This window comes from Periophthalmus magnuspinnatus, chromosome 3, assembly GCF_009829125.3.
Source record: "Periophthalmus magnuspinnatus isolate fPerMag1 chromosome 3, fPerMag1.2.pri, whole genome shotgun sequence".
NCBI lineage: Eukaryota > Metazoa > Chordata > Actinopteri > Gobiiformes > Gobiidae > Periophthalmus > Periophthalmus magnuspinnatus.
This window is the reverse complement of record NC_047128.1, coordinates 24,822,633-24,839,113: the sequence shown is the minus strand read 5'-3', so window position 1 is coordinate 24,839,113 and position 16,481 is coordinate 24,822,633. Positions and strand designations below refer to the sequence as shown.

Below are 16,481 nucleotides of genomic sequence, written 5' to 3'. Positions count from 1 at the left end.
AGATGCATCTACATAGACTGCATAAAACAAACACCTTTGATACAGACATTTTCTGGTTTTGAATGTAGTTGATAGGCTGTGTGTGTTCTGTACTAAGTAAAAGGCTTCATCCTCAATAATGATTGATACCAAAATTATAATAAACACATTTATCCACAGTATTAGGCAAATGTCCATGTAGTCTCACACAACCTTGCATAATGCCAGATTGATTTGTATATTGCTTTGAACTGACTTATACACATCAGTGTGGAATGGCTCTCACTGGTAGCAATCGGGAAAAAGTGGAACGTCATGATGAATATTTGAATGGTGGCTCTGGCCGTATCGCAACAGTTGGAGTTGAGCCAGATGGAGTCTTATGAGTTTGTGAGAGTTTCGCAAGAATTCATCTTGCTGGCCAGGATTTTTTTAGGTTAACTAATTTTGAAGTTAAAAACCTTTCGAAAGGTGTTCATGGAAGGTCAAATGTTTCCTATTTGTGATTTTTTTTTCTATCTATTGATGTTTGTTCCAAAGAATAAAATTCTAGCATCGATTAGTGTCCTGGTATTAGTACGTTCGACAACAACATTGTGGACTTGACCTTCATGATTCTGCACTTACACAATAATTTGATACGGAGAATACAATGCTATTTCTCCCACATCTAATCTAACAATCACAGAGCGGCAGTTATGTTCTGTCAGATGACCAAGCTACTCTCTACTTTCTGCCGGAAGTACACATACCCCCACCTACCTCAATATAACAGCACACTCCCAAAACAGTCCTTATGTCAGCTTAGTGAAGAATTATGTTTTACCATGACGATAACATCAGATGCACTATAAACAATACGAGAAACTATGAAGATCCTGTTTAGACTACCGTACATCATGCAATAAGTATTAACGATTTGAGTATGGTAATGGTATTCAAAGTTCAGAAAATATTGTATTTATTACTCATTTTCTTTTGATCATTTTCATTTACCATTTTCACAAAGCCATTTCTGGAGTAAAATATACAAAATAGCTTGCAAAATATGAAAACATGAAACTAAAGCAGCAAGCAAATTTTGGAAGCGAGTCAAGATGAGTCTCGTAAGAATAATAAAGAAATATGACCCAGAACTTAGGACCTTGATCTAACCTTGCTACACTGGTATTATATAAAATCTATTAAGTATAAATTTTGCAGATTGTAATCTATATTTTAAGGATAAAATCTCATAGCATTGTGCCCTAAAGGAAGCTCAAATCTTGAGGTTTAACATATGAGAAAAGCATGAAATTAACTAATTATTTTAGACCAAAGGAAACAGCTGGAAATACTCCAGTGGCGATGGAAATGGAGGACATCAGAACTGATAAGTGTGTCACATTTGCAGAGGTTCTGTCAAAAAAGCAGGCTAGACACTGCCTAGTATATGCTGATGCTCACTGACCCATGCACAATCACAGCTGTCAGTTTGAAGACTTTCTGATGGGACTGACAACTAAGTGTAAAAATACGATCACTGCCATTTACTGCAAGTTCACAACAAGACAGAAGTAAACAGAAAACATCAAATGCAATAGATTATGTCTCTATTAGATTATGTCTATGATGGAAGGGTATTGTATTGATATTGTAGCACGATACTAGATTTTCAAACTACAATGCTGCATTTCCCATTGACTCGCTTCATAAACTTCCACAGTAAAATCAGTAATTTCAGTTTTCTTTTTTTTCCTTTGTAAGTACAGTCAAATATAGTTCAAAATGGTGTCTTTAGGTCCATGTAAATCTTGTGTCCTCAAAAGACCATAGGATTTGATAATCTGAAAAACCACTGATCTCCCTCTTGTCTTTAATTGCTGGAGGAAGGCATGTGGCTGCACACATTAGACAGGCTTATACATACATGTAATTGCATCTAAGTCGCTGGTGGTTCATCACACATCCAATCCCAACCCCTGGCCTTTTAATCAGTGCATGGATGTGATATAGTAGAGTGGGTAAAATCATGATTACTGTGGAGGGTAATCCGATGCTGTTAAGAGTTACGGTTCACACACAGAATTAGATGCATATAAACACTGCTACAAAGTACAGGCAGAAGTCTATAGGCGGATCGGTATAGGCTAAAACGCTTCTGCACTTACAATCAAGTGACATATGCCATCTAACACAAGAAAAAAGCTTCTTAAAACACACAAAACAAAGGAAGGCTTGCCACAATAGGATTATATGGAGAGTATGTAATCTAGACCTAGTCCAAAGACACACATTGACCTCAAACAACATACAACCACAAATAATAATATATATGGCTATGTATGAGTATGTGTTATACAAATAAACTTGCCTTGCCTTATCTTGCCTATGACAACAAAGATAGTTCAAAGGTGTTCATGGTTTCAGTTTCCTGTTATATGTAACATTTTGAGGACTTTATTCCATTCAAAAGATACAATATTTTGTTTTAACTTGTTAATTGCTATGGCAATGGTCCCATGTTGTGATCATTATAAAACCCATGTAATGCTTGAGGGCAGCAATTATCACATCTCATATCATCTTGCAATGCCAAAATACAAATAATTTTGGACAGTTTGATTAGAGCCTTATGCATTTGTATGGAGGTTATTAAGTCCCTTGAGGATTTTTGAGAATTATCTACCATATTCTATTATATAATGAATTATATACAGAAAATGAATAAATCAAATCAAAACAGCATCTATCTGCATTACCAAGCATTACATAATTTGGCCAAATATAACAAATAAAACTTTCCTAAGTGTATCTTTTGTTGTTAAAAAGTGCTAGTATCAAAATATGGATAGAGAAGGCCTGTGATTTCAAACATAATTCATATCAACATGTTATTTGGTTTCCTTAAATGAAGAAATAAAAAGCATGCTTTCAGATGAACAATGCATTACAAACAGCTGCTAATTGCCTCCTTTGATTTTCCCAGACTTCAATTATAGCTCCCTAAAAACCCAATTCAATTGATAACCATCTTAATTAATTTACTGCTGCACACTTTCATTGTGGTTGGAAAATATAACCAAATGCTTTACCTGCACAAAAAAAATGTTAGCTTAAAATGTCTGAACATCTAGCTGTTATTGTACAAATGCGCCATGATTCCTAAACTACTCAATGTTTAAACATAGACTAATTGTGACGCATATATAATTAAAAGACATTAATGAGCTTTGACCAATGATTGCTTATTTTGCTTCTGCTTGGATGCATTCACGTAGTAAATAAATATCTTGTAAATATAAAATCTATGGCTGACAAACTCTTACTAGATACAATAACAGATGCAATAAAGATCTTTGGACGTTGCTGCTGCACAGGAAAAAAAGGAGAGCAAAGAAAAGAGGACCAACAAGAAGCAGACAGGGCAACAGCTATAATGTGTCATGGGAGATTTCAAACACAGTACACTACATTTCTACACTCCTACATCAGTATATCATTATGTAGTTTGGGATCTGTGTTTATAGTTTTCTAGTGGGAAGATCTTAAAGGCAGAGTTTTTTGTGGTTGCCATTTCAAATCAAGTTCAAATGTAAGTACTAGAAGTAGCATGTACAATCACAGTAGCAATCAATCATGCCACAAATGACAATTGATACTATTTGAAGTTAAGTTGAATATTAGGAATTCCAACCGCAAGTATCAAAGCAACCAAAGAGACAATCCGGAGCGAAGCTGATGAACACCCCTTCCTGTCTGCACCACTGGTTTAGCAGAGAGCGGGCGCTTAGCAATGCAGTCAAACCTATTACTAATGCTAGTGGGAGAAACCTCGGGGAAAGAAAGCGCCTGATTTTACTGTTATTATGGTTAATATTTTGATTTACTGACACTATAGTGATATAAAAACATAAGGATAATGTAACATTTTAAGACCAAAATGATGAGGCTCACTGGAGCAGTTACGGTGAACTTGAGAGAGCGTCAATAGAGCAGGAAGTGCCCATGCTCACTTCCTGTCTGGAACACGGCGGCTAGCAGTTTAGCTATGTTCATTTCTATATACAGTCTATGTACTGGATCCAAGTTCAGTACAATGATGAAAAAAGGCAAAATGAATACACTGTTTAAGGAATATTAATTTAAAGTAATTTTATTTTATTTATTTTTTTTACGACAATGTAAATGAAAAAAAAAAAAAAGACTTAAGACATGTGCATACATTCTGAGTTTGTGTACTAGACAAATGATTAAACTCGAACATTGGTCATCGGGTTTAACATAAATAAAAACCTAACTGTTCTTAGTAGCTGTGGGACATATGTTGTGCAAATTTTAATTTAAGAATCCCTGCTCCTGTGACTGAGGTAGTAAAAGGAAGAGGAGGTGACAGAAATACAGCTGTGTGGTGCAGCTGTGCGCTATTCTGGGCTGTGACGAGGACTCATAAGGAGTAGGGAAGTAGGGCAATCACAAAAGATGTACAAGCTTTACAAGGCATCTTTTCCCTTTCCTCCATTTATTCTGCCCACTTGTGTCTGCTCATTGATTCCACTCAATAAATGTGATTCTTTGTCCATGTATCTCTGGAGTTTGAGGCTGATTGGGGCAAAAAGGCAAGCACTAAAAGCAGCTATAAATAAGAATTCGTAAAGATGAAGACAAAAATAAAGAACAAAAGCGTAGCAGTTAAAATGGCTTAGATGAGGGCTGTGCTAACATTTGCTTAGCGGGGGCCATTTGGTTCCAGAGAAAATCAAAGACACAAGCTGCAGGACAGACAGCACGGAGCTGCAGAAACCAAAGCAGCTAAGTCAACAAGATGCATTAAATAAAGGCTCTGACTAAACGCTACACAAACTCAGCTCGACACAATTGCATTACTTATCTGTTTCACAAAGAAAGAAATGCCAAATTTGCACTTCAGGTGACTATTACTGAAGTTAACTGCATCTCCTAATGTGCTATATCTAATGGTCTTCACTGGGTAAATAATGAATAGGGTAACAGTAATGCAAGCGGGTGCCCACTAAACTGGCAGATGGAGCTTCCGTTTTCTGACTGAGCTGGTGCAAAAAGTTATGTTTTTGAGCAAGAGAATTTAACAATTAACAATTTACCTGTATTTTGTCATCTGAGAATCAGGAAGTGCACGTTAGCATGCTAGTTGTTACTCACCGTTGTGACAATGCTTTTTGGGGTGAATACTTAGGATGCTAGGAATGCATAAGGTAGCTCTGTTTTTCGTGTTTTTATGACAGTAAAAATCAACTTTAACTTAAATGACTAAAAATTGAAGGCCTATATTTATCTTACAATATTCTTTATGATGTAATGTTTATAAAGTAAACAAATGAGTAAATACATGAATTAAATAAAAGAATCATCCATTTTGATAACGGTTATTGTGTCCTGCTGTGCTCCGAACCTTGAATGAACTTCATAACATGGCTAAACTGCAAGCAAGAGATCCACTTATTTGACCATTTTAGTAACCTTTAAAGCATCTCTCCATTTCATTACACAGTCTTCTTTCATCTTTTAGCCCCTGTCTATCTCTCGTCTTAGCATCTATTCTCTGAAGAAAGGGTTGCTCCACGTCTCTTCTAGGATCGGATTGTATGACCTTCTTGATCCCACCTTGGATTAAAATAACTCAAGCTTAAAATAAAGAGCGAATAAAGATGAAACTATTTGCAACTATTCGCTGCTCATACCTCAATTAAGGATGAGTTTTGACTGTAAGACACCAAAATCTTCAAAGCTGCCAGTATTTTACACCTATAACACCTATAGAACTGGCAACACAAGATGGCACCTCACCCATCAGTATGCATAGACAATCAGTGCAATCTTCTCCCATCTTATCTCTATCTCTGAGGACAGATAATCCACATTGGTTCTTTAATAAACACATTCACGTCCCCAGCCAGTGTGTCCGCAGTAATAGTGTGGAGATTTTAACGGACGGCCTTATCTCCAGCTATCTCTGTAGGTTTAAAAACACACTCACCTTTGCTGTCTCCTCGTGGACATGCACTAGTCACCTGCTTGGTAATTAATTTATATATGACTATAAACTATGATAACTGTGCAAATAAATATAAAAGTTTCAAATTAAATACTAGAGTACATTAGCTATTGTAAATACGGCAAGGTTCTACTACCATTGGAGCTGACTATTCAATGATTCAAGTTTCCATGAAAAACAGATTATGGACTGTAATGGAGACTTGCTTTATAGCGTGCAAACATGTTGATATATTCACGGCAACTTAATGACTATATCCCCATGTGGCGTCTTTAAAGGAGAAAGATTGTTGCTTATTCACATAAGCCATTTACACCAACATGAACTATTAAGGTCAAATCAATTTGATTGCTTTTTCTGCTCAAACAACAAATTGCATGGTGCATAATCCACACAAACAAGAACAAAACTAGACCAACATCTTAGAAACATTCATAAATCTTGCTTTAATTTTTACTGACAGAATAAGTATAATAGGAAAATTCAATGAAATGTCCTCTGGTATTTGTAACATTTAAACAATTTGGAACATGATGTCAATATGAATACAAAATTGTGGTATTTTTAAAAGAACCCTAGGATAATTCACTTGCCCTTGGGTAAATGAAGGGGGTAAATGAAGGGAATTCATATTAAAAAATCATGTCATTTAAGAAACATCCATCATTTTTAGTTAGCAGCAAAGGTGGCATGTCAGAAATGTAGTACTTAAAAAATGTTTTATGTATTTTGGAAAATGCACATTTTAAAAAGTTCTCAGAGATCCATAGCAAAAGTAAAAAATCTAATCCAACAGAAGAAAGGTTTTTAGAGTGAAGACGTTTTTGATGCTCATCCAAGCGGCTTCTTCATTTCTGAAGAAGTACAGAAGCCACACAGTGCAGTTGACAGATTTGAATTTTTCTTTTGCGAAGTAGAAGTAGAGGTGGTCATTGCAAAAAGTGCATTTACATTTATTGATATTTTGGTTGGGAATATTTTATAGTATTTATTTATATCTTAATAACATTAGCAAAATCATTTTAGTTAGGATTTGGTAGAAGAAAAGTAATACTTGCAGTGATAACGCTTTTATGATGTATATAATAGCAGTAGTATTATTGGCCAGGGAAAAGAGGTAATTGCAGAGGCAGTGTTTTCCTCACGAGTTTGGTAAATCCATGTGTTGCACTTGTGTAGGAGTATATTTTTCCTGAAAATGTTGTTTGTATGAACCCATAAACCCAGCTAAAGCGCTCGAGGCAGCAACAGCAGTGTGCCTCTGAACTCGAGAAGTGAGCCGTTGGACTGAATTGATTAGTTAGAGCAGTGAGATTTGGGGGCCTGCTTGACAAGAATCCAAAGACTATTTCTGCCAAATAAGGATTAGCCCAGTAATTTCTCCAATATCTCATTAATTTATTGGACTTTATCAAATATAAAGTCCCATAAAAATGACTGATGAGGTTGGAGGCACGGCCTACAGTATGTGTGTTTTGTTTTTTTGGTGCGATAAATCAGAAGTGACAAACAGGTCCAGTCTGCAAAGCCTGGAGATGAAGAGCTTTAGATGGGAGAGTTTGTGCGTGTGCTACCTTCCAGTGGTGTTGCGCATGACCACCAGGGCATCAGGGAAACCATCCAGGTTGTAGTCCCCGAGGTGCAGGGCTAGACCATGCTGCTCTGGCACAAAGCTCCAAACTGTGCCGCGGTGCTGGAAATCTGACAGCACTTGGACCCACTGCAACACAAATCAATAGAAAGGATAGAGTTAGAACTGGGGTGCTATTGCCAACAACTGAAGAGGTATTATCTTTTTGATTGCATACTTGAAGTCCATATGACAGGTTAGACTACTAATTTCAGTATAGTTAACATAATTATATTTAAGATCTTACTAAAAATCTTGCCTGTTTTTTCTAGTTCTAAATTTTGGTGGTGTTCATAATTTTACTTCCGGGTTGGACAAGGCCAGCGGATGTGACTTCCATAGAGATAATTCCAAAACTGTTAGCTTTAGCAACCATCATGTTAACAAGGGCCAAAACTTGTCTAAATTGCACAATAGTTATAATTAGAATAATAAAAACAAATGACAACAGATTTATTTTGTTAAATGGAGATTTAAACTGTCAGACAAATGGTCCCGTGTGTGTAAATTGTCCCTGCTTTTGGCTGGAATTTTCTGTGTTGATGACATAGGTAAAGGGATTCAGTTTTAGAACTCAGTGCTACTTCCTGTATTTTTGACATTACAATAAATATTTACTGCAGGTACTATCCCACCAAACCAAGTAATAATTGGTGTGGTCTTTGGTCTATTTTTGTCAGACCAAAGCTGACACACTATCAGACGGTAGCTTTAAATACAAATAGTACAGATTGCCAGTATTAGTAGAGCAGTGGGTTAAGCAATTATCATTGTGGTATCTTTGTTCTTCTATTTTTTTCAGCCCATGTGACCCTTTGTGTTCAGACATTTTTTCCTAATGCAAGATAATATATATTTCATGACGGATTACATCAATGGAAACCTAATTCTGAGCTCTTTTATTCCATTTGTCATTGCAATGGTCCACAACAAATAGCATTATTGTTCCATTGTTCGAATAGACCTCTGACTGAAGCAAACATCTTTCGAAATACTACTGATCCAAAAAATATATAAATAGCTTACTGTTACTTACTTGTGGAGAAAATTCTAATACATATTATGCAATTCAATTAAAATAAAACGCATCAGTCATATTTTTAACCTTGCCACATACATTATTAGGATTATTCAACAGTGTTACCATTTGCATTGCTTATGATTACGATGCAGTTATACAATTTAGTTTCAAGCCATTTTTACATACACATATATGTAAGTTATGTTCGCCAGTACCATTTTAAAGAATCAGCCATGACTTCTTCTAGCATGGTAAAAACCAGGGTACATTTGACTTGATCGCAGAAAGATAGCCAACATTATAGTCAAGTCACAGCACTTTAGCAACTGTTTAATGGATCCAGGCTGTGAGCACTTTTAAAACGGTTCCATTAGGGCTCCCTAGCCCGAATCTCACATCTCTTTTAGTGTGAAAAGCATGGAAGAGCCTTCTAGTGGCACACAGATTAACACTTCTTTCTCACTTTAATGCATTTCACATTCTATTAACATAATCCCCATTGAAGGACAATCAAGCGAAAATGCCCAATCGAAAATAGAACTATCCTCACAAATATACTGAAAGCATTAGCAAGATATAAAGTTAACAGAAAAACTAATTAAAAACGTAAATCTATGTTTGCCACAAGGACCTGTTGCAATAAAAAGCAGCAAAACATTTCAACAACAGGTCATGTCACCCCTTTGCCCCTCTATCTCCACACAACGCTAAATGCCCAGTTTGCTGCTCTCATTTATATACAAGAGTGTGAGCCCTGGGGCCAGATGCTGGCTGTTTAAACTATTCATGAATGTTAAACACAGCGAGCAGGTGCAGCAAAGAGTCACCAGAGACACGGCTGCCACTAATGGCTCTTAATACTAGCAACATGTCTGGCAAAGTCAGCCACAGCCTATTACCAATTGACCCAAAATGTATCACACAAGCTTTTCTTTCACACCAGCTGTGCACTTTCTGTTGACACATGCAGGTACAGATGTCCATCCAAATGACTAACGCTCGCCTGCCAAAAATAATATGATATTATTATGATATTAACAACTGAATATTTCTTTGTCACTTCACTAATGGTTGTCATACTGTTGTGCTACTAGTAAATGTGGAATTTGATTGGGCTAGTATTAAGTCATTCCACAAACCATAGAAAAAGAGAAAGTGTGCACAAAACTGCCACATTCTTTACCAGTGTATTTTCTGTTTCAGCCTTAAGCCTGGAAATGTTGAGCTTATGCTGTCTAAACATCATAATACAAACTGTTAAGCAGAAGATCTCAATGTGAAGCTATGAACTTATGCTGGCACATCTGCACAGGCTAACATTGTAGAAGGCATTAGTTTTAGTGTGCACTTCAATATTTGGGTCAAGTAGCGATTCAGCCCATGCAACTGCCATGAAACTGGCTGCTGCAAGAATTACAAAGAAGTTAAGTCGGTGGCTCTGACTTGACCTGCAGTTGGTTTGAATAGTGGTCATTTTTGGGACGGTTTATATTGTAAATGTATTGTGACCATTTGAATGTGTGGTCTAATTGGAGAAAACAAACAAAAACAAACACTGAGTCAAAACTTTAAGAGGACGGCACAATGGCGCAGCATTTAGCACTCTCTAATTGTACATGGTCCCTTTTTAAATTTAAATATAAATTCACATAATATTCAAACAATATTAATTTTAGCTGCCCCCATCTGTATTAAATATTATTGGCTTGTAAAATGTAGTGATGTCATCTGAAACCCAGTAATAGGTTTCCCTCTGGAGCCAGGACTCCTTTGAAAAAAAATATTATTCTCAGCGGGATTTTCCTGGTTACATAAATGTCAATAATATGATTCAAAACAAAATTTATTGAGTCATCTCACAAGAAAAATCTGGTGTGAAAATGGCGCATACATCTTTAGTGACACTCAATGTGTCAAATGTGTTTAAAAAAAGTAAAAGAAAATATAACTTTTTCTGATCCAAATGAGTACACTGTTAGAACTACAAGCAAAACAAAATGGCCCTGGAATACATTTTATTTAATTTGATGACTATTGGATCAAAATGATAAACTGGCCTATACTTCACTGCCACAAAGCCAGTTCATGGTCATATTGTGGAACTGTAGTGGTGTGATTTCTGCCACATGGGTATATGCCTCGACTATCATTACTGCCACTCTGAGTAGATGGGGAGGCTGGAAATGGCTGCCATATACTGCCAGTGTGAAAGGACCAGAGAGGCTGCTGCCTGGCAATTTGTGGCCCGTGAACACGATGGCAGACATGGGTGAAATAACACTACACTCGCACAGTCCCATAGGTACCCAATAAAAGCGGGTTTTAAATGATTCCAGTCCAGATTGTGGTTATTTGTTTTTTTTTTGGTTTGCTCGACGAGGCAAATGAATACACTTGTGAGTAATCTTTGCGCTGAAGTCCTTTGGCCCCTGCTCTGCCATGACATTCTCTCTGGGGACCAACTGAGCCTTTTGCTGGCCCCAGATTTATCAGCGGACTACTGTGCTGGTGCGGGCCCTCAGGCAATCAGTGTGCGGCCTGCTTCCTCTTCTCCAACGCTGATTAGAGATGGAGAGAGCGATAAGGAAGAGGAATATCAAAAATAAACACACACAACACTACCTTTATACATAATATAGGTTTTGTGGGTGTTTAATGGTTCAATACAAGACTAATTTGTTGAACTTGAGAAACAAGACTTTGGCCACTAAGTGAAAAGCACATTTTGGATGGAGATCAACGGCTGTTTGATGTGAAGAAAATCATCCTATCAATCATATTAATTCAGTGATGGAGGTAATTTGCTGTTCATTTTGCCAAGTGACGTAAAACTAGCCACTGCTGCCAAAGCTGGTGGGCGACTGTACCAGACAAAATAATAATAATAGATAGAAAGATAATATTCACCTAAAGCAACGTAATAAAAGAAATGAGACAGTTGAAAACTGCAGCATTGATTTCCCACTGTGCCCATTTATGTGCCAATTTTTTAAAGATTTGCATGAATCACTCTTAATGCAGCTTTGAATGGGTAAATGGGAACGAAATACAGTATAGGTAAAAGCTCTTATAGAAACTGAATAGTACAACATAAATCCAAATTTAATGCTATATGTAGAACAGTGACATTTGGTGAATAAAAGCAGTTACTTGTTGTGGGGTTGGCACAAAATGGTATGACAAACTATAAACTATAAATCATTCACTAGTCAAATGAACCTGCCACTCAATGCAAAAAAGAAAAAAACAAAAACTCAAAAAATATTCTGGTCGTCTTTATCATGCAATCAAACTCACATTCCTTAACATTAAAATGAACATATGGCTGGGTATTGTAGACACTTCCATAACAGTGTTGGTTAAGACCCATGGTCATTAATCAAACCAAAGAGGGAGATAATGTAAAGGAGGATAAAGCCGTTATTCCCATGTGATTTGCCTTTATTGGTCCGAACCATTGTGTGGGGAATTCCTTACGAGCGCAGTGAAGATATTAAAGCTTTTTTAATCTAAACGGAACTGAATGACAGAAGGCTCCTCAAATAAATCACGTACAAGCAGATCCACCCTGTGCGCCGGCGGAAGTTCTGACATTTAATCACTAAATATAGTTGGATATTTGAGTAATGTCAAGTGTGTGTCTTTTCAGATTATGCCGAGCCCTTGTGTCCTCTTAGTAAAACACCGACTAAACAACCCGATGGAGACATAGCGTAGTTCAAATGTCAACATATTAACACTGAACTAAGCGTGTGGGAGGTTGTGTTTGTGCAAAGATCTAAATGGCCCAGTTAATGGAGATGGAGACAATGATGAGATTTTAGAGAGCAAGGTAATCCGATACTGTGGGAGGAAGGCAGCTGCATACAAATGGCTCTTTAAAAGGTGGCAAAGAAGACATGGACGTACATATGTGGGCTATTTCATTAAGCTCACCTTGGTTGTATTACACAGAGATGATTGTTTTCCCTGCTTTAATACTCTGTGTGTTGCCAACATCCTTAATCATATATGTAATGTTTTACTCAATGATGACAATACAAGAGGAACAAGAAGCCCTTTTTCTTTCACCGGGATGCTTATCTTACGGTGCTTCCAGGATTGTCGCAAAATTTTACTTGCACTTTATCATAAACACACCTAAAAACTTTAACACATTATGTAGAAATTTAATTGACTTAAGCCACAATTTATCAGTGGTTTATTAAGAATGATTCTGACTCAGTATCTACTTAATGAAGGGGTTAGGAGTTAGTGTTAGGAATTAGGTTTAGGGCATTAAGAAGTTACTAAGCCTGAATAATTCTTAATAAACAATTTGTTCATTATGTCAAGTTCTGTCACAACCATAGACTGTATATATAAATGGACATAGCTAACCGTCTAGCTGCTGCGTTCCAAATATGAAGTGATCATGGGCATGCTTCCCGGGCCCATCGACTCTGGCCTCACCCGTCTATCCGTAACTGCTGCTGTAAGGGTCGTCATTTTGGTCTTAAAATGTTCATATTGACCGGCTCTACATGATTCTGGCATTTTTATTTCACTATTGTGTCCGTAAGTCAGAACAAGATATGAAAATTAATAAGAGACAAATCAGCTGCCTTCTTTCCACTCGGTCGCTTCCGCTAGTGTTAACAACAGGTTTGATTGACAGGGTTGCTAAGCGCCCAAACCGCTCCAAATTTGTCCGTATTAGTCTCAATGAGCTTCATTTGAGAGGAGTTGAACACTATGGGTGATGTCAAACTCCCTTAGTCCACTTCTTTATCTTGTGTCTATGGTCATAACTTGTTAACAATAATCAAAACTCCTCAAGCTAAGATCGTCTTTAGATTGGTTACTACATGATTTACTGCAGCCCCAGCAGCAGTAAAGGGTGGGTCAAATGCAGAGGGCAACATTTTCCAACAGGGATCTACAACAGCACTATTGAGATTTGCTTGTTTTGGGTATTGTTGATGCAACTCTTGTTTTTCGAAGCATTTATTGTTCAAGCATTTCTTTCGTGCAACTGCAAAATAAGCCAGTATAAACCCAGAAAGGAGAAAGAACTCCGGCCCCTCTCTGACGACTTCAGTATAAAAAAGCAGCCCACTATCACAGACTCCCATTGATTCAAGTTGGCGAAGTGAGCTCCCGCTTCATTAGGCCAAGAAATTAAAATGTGGGCGGCCTGCGGTGGAGGCAGAGGAGGCACTGAGGTTGTATATAGGCCGTTGCGGGGAGGTGCTGGACAGAGCAGAGGGAGTCCAGAGAAAAACGTGAGATGAGACAAGAAAATGGCTAAATAGAATACGCCAAAGCCATTACAAGAGGGGTAATGACTGTAATGCTCATCATATCAGGCTCTGCACAGACAAAGCAGGGAATACAGTGATACAGAAAGCCATGAACGCAGGACAGAATTGTATGTAACTATGGGTTTGATATTCTGCCTGGACTATGCTATGAAAGTGATTTAGAACAGATAAATTATAATGTCTGCTTTCAGATAGCGTTCACTGAAATGTAATCCATAAAAGTAATGCCTCAAGTGTTCCACTGCTATTAAAGATGGAATGTAATGCGATTTTATCCTAACTTTGGGTACACAAACATATATATTCAGTAATGGGATATTATCTTGTAATACTCCTCATCTGTGTATTATCATCTATCATACAGTGCCATTTGTGGGCACTTAATACATTTAAATATATTACATTTATACGCTGCTCTATTGATTTGATAATGTTGTTTATGAACTGCTATACATGTGTTGATATTTATGAACTGCTCTAATTGACTATGATTCAAGTTGAGAGAACAGTGCTACAAGAAAAAACAATATAAAAATGGAAACATAAACTTCAACATGTCCACAGATGAATGTGCAGAGGCGTTAGTACTTAATATGCTTGATGATCTTATTGGCTGTTAGTCAACATAATTAAAATTATGGCCATCCATTACGGTATGTGGCAATGCCTGCCTGCACAGCAACTATGCATATTGAAAATGCATAATGAAGTATATATGGAAAATACTAGTAATGAACATTAAGAGCAACTATAAACTTTAACTGGGTGATATTATTATAACGCTCCAGCTAGTGCAATTTTTATTTAAGTATCTATATGGCATTAGGATTTTAGGCTGAAATTTGTTTATATTTATTCTTCTAGTCCTTATCCAAAATATCCAGGCACATCTTTTCATTAATACTGAGGCTATGGTTTGCCCCTGGACCAGTTGTTTGGAGCGTGTGACTGGGACCATATGTTTTTGTCTCAGCTGGAGGTTGGGGGACAGTGGTACCTGCTGTCTGTGTCACCTGTCTGACCAGAGAGGGGCTGGCTGACGGCATCACCCTGAGGAGGCATCCTGGATCCCACTGTGCGCCCTTCTCCTGTCTCTGCACACTACAGTGGGAGACTTGGAGGTAGCCACAGCATTGTGCTATTGCATGTTCATAATAAAGAGATTCAATTAAAGAAATTCTAAATGCGCAAGATGTATGCTCCTGCAGAAACAACAGAAAAAGAAATCTGGCTTTAGTATGATATTAAAGGTCCTGTACTTTTAAAACATGAAAAAAGAACTGGTTTGTTTTAAACAGTTTGGTCCCAAGTTATTCCTCACTTAACTTATGAATTCAGAACATCCAAATTGTTCACCCCAAAGATTTTATAAGTGCTTTGCACAATTCTCAGGGCCAATGAGGAATTTTGCAGTCACAGTCAAGCTAACAACAAGCATGCAAATTACACTCTTCCTGATACTCTGATAATAAAACGCTTTATAATTAGATCCACAGTGGACTTATTTTGACCTCAAGAATTGCTTGCACAATATATCTGTACTGGGGAACGACACATTTTGCTCAACTACATGGAATCAAATAATCAGGTACTGAGGCTTTCATTTGCATTAAATTGGTGCGACTATTATAAAAAAAAGAACCATGCACTTAAAGAATCAGCATGAAGAAGGTATAGAGTAGGATCAACATTAGCAACCACAAAATAGTAACAAGCTTTTCAGAGCTAATCAATTGTCCATGGCCTTCCTGCCAAACTCCAGGGGATGTGGCCTGTTGCCAACTGCTGCATTTGAGGTCAGCCCTACTCATGTTAAATAAACTGCTTGAGAATGCCACATCAGCAGGGGATTAGTGGAACTACACAAGACAATATTTTCATTTATATATTTATATAAAACATATAATCATTATGATGGCATTTCATGGTGTGAAATGTGTTTATTTTGAAGCCAGTTCTAAGCACTGTTTGTATGATTTATTGGTACATAAACTTGCCAAAACATGAGCTTAAAGGAACTGTACCTGATTTTTACTGTCTTCAAAAATGTGTAAAATAGAACTACTTCATTTCAAATGGTTTGCAGTGGTCTAAAGTTATTCCTTGCTGACCTTGCATTCTGAGCACTGCAATGAGTTTATAAGTGGTTTTCACAACTTACAGAAATCAGAGTGGTATAACCAAAAACAACTAGCATGCTAACAGTGAACTTCCTGATTAACGGACAATAAAATACTTTATAAATTAGATACAAAAAGTGCGCAGCAGACATATTTTGACCTCAAGAGCTACTTATACAATACATATGTTCTGGGAAAGACAAATTTTACTCAAATCACAATGTATTTTCTACTCAGTATTAAATTATAAAAACTGAGGGCCCATCAACTGCATGATTCCATGGAAACAGGGTTAAAATCATACTTAAAAACGTTCTCTTTGGAGATATGTTTTATGGCTATAAAAGTTATACAGTGGCTTTACATAAAAAATGTGTGACAATACAAATGGATTCCAGAAAATTATACTGCCAAA

General features: G+C 37.0%; 1 protein-coding gene across 1 annotated transcript in view; it reads right to left on the bottom strand.

Annotated features, from left to right (window-relative positions):
• itfg1 (integrin alpha FG-GAP repeat containing 1) overlaps positions 1–16,481 on the bottom strand; it is a 114,005-nt gene that overhangs the window by 63,788 nt on the left and 33,736 nt on the right. The window contains exon 10 of the mRNA XM_033988909.2: positions 7,567–7,712. Coding sequence (XP_033844800.1) covers positions 7,567–7,712 — 146 coding nt within the window. The remainder of the gene's footprint in view (positions 1–7,566; positions 7,713–16,481) is intronic.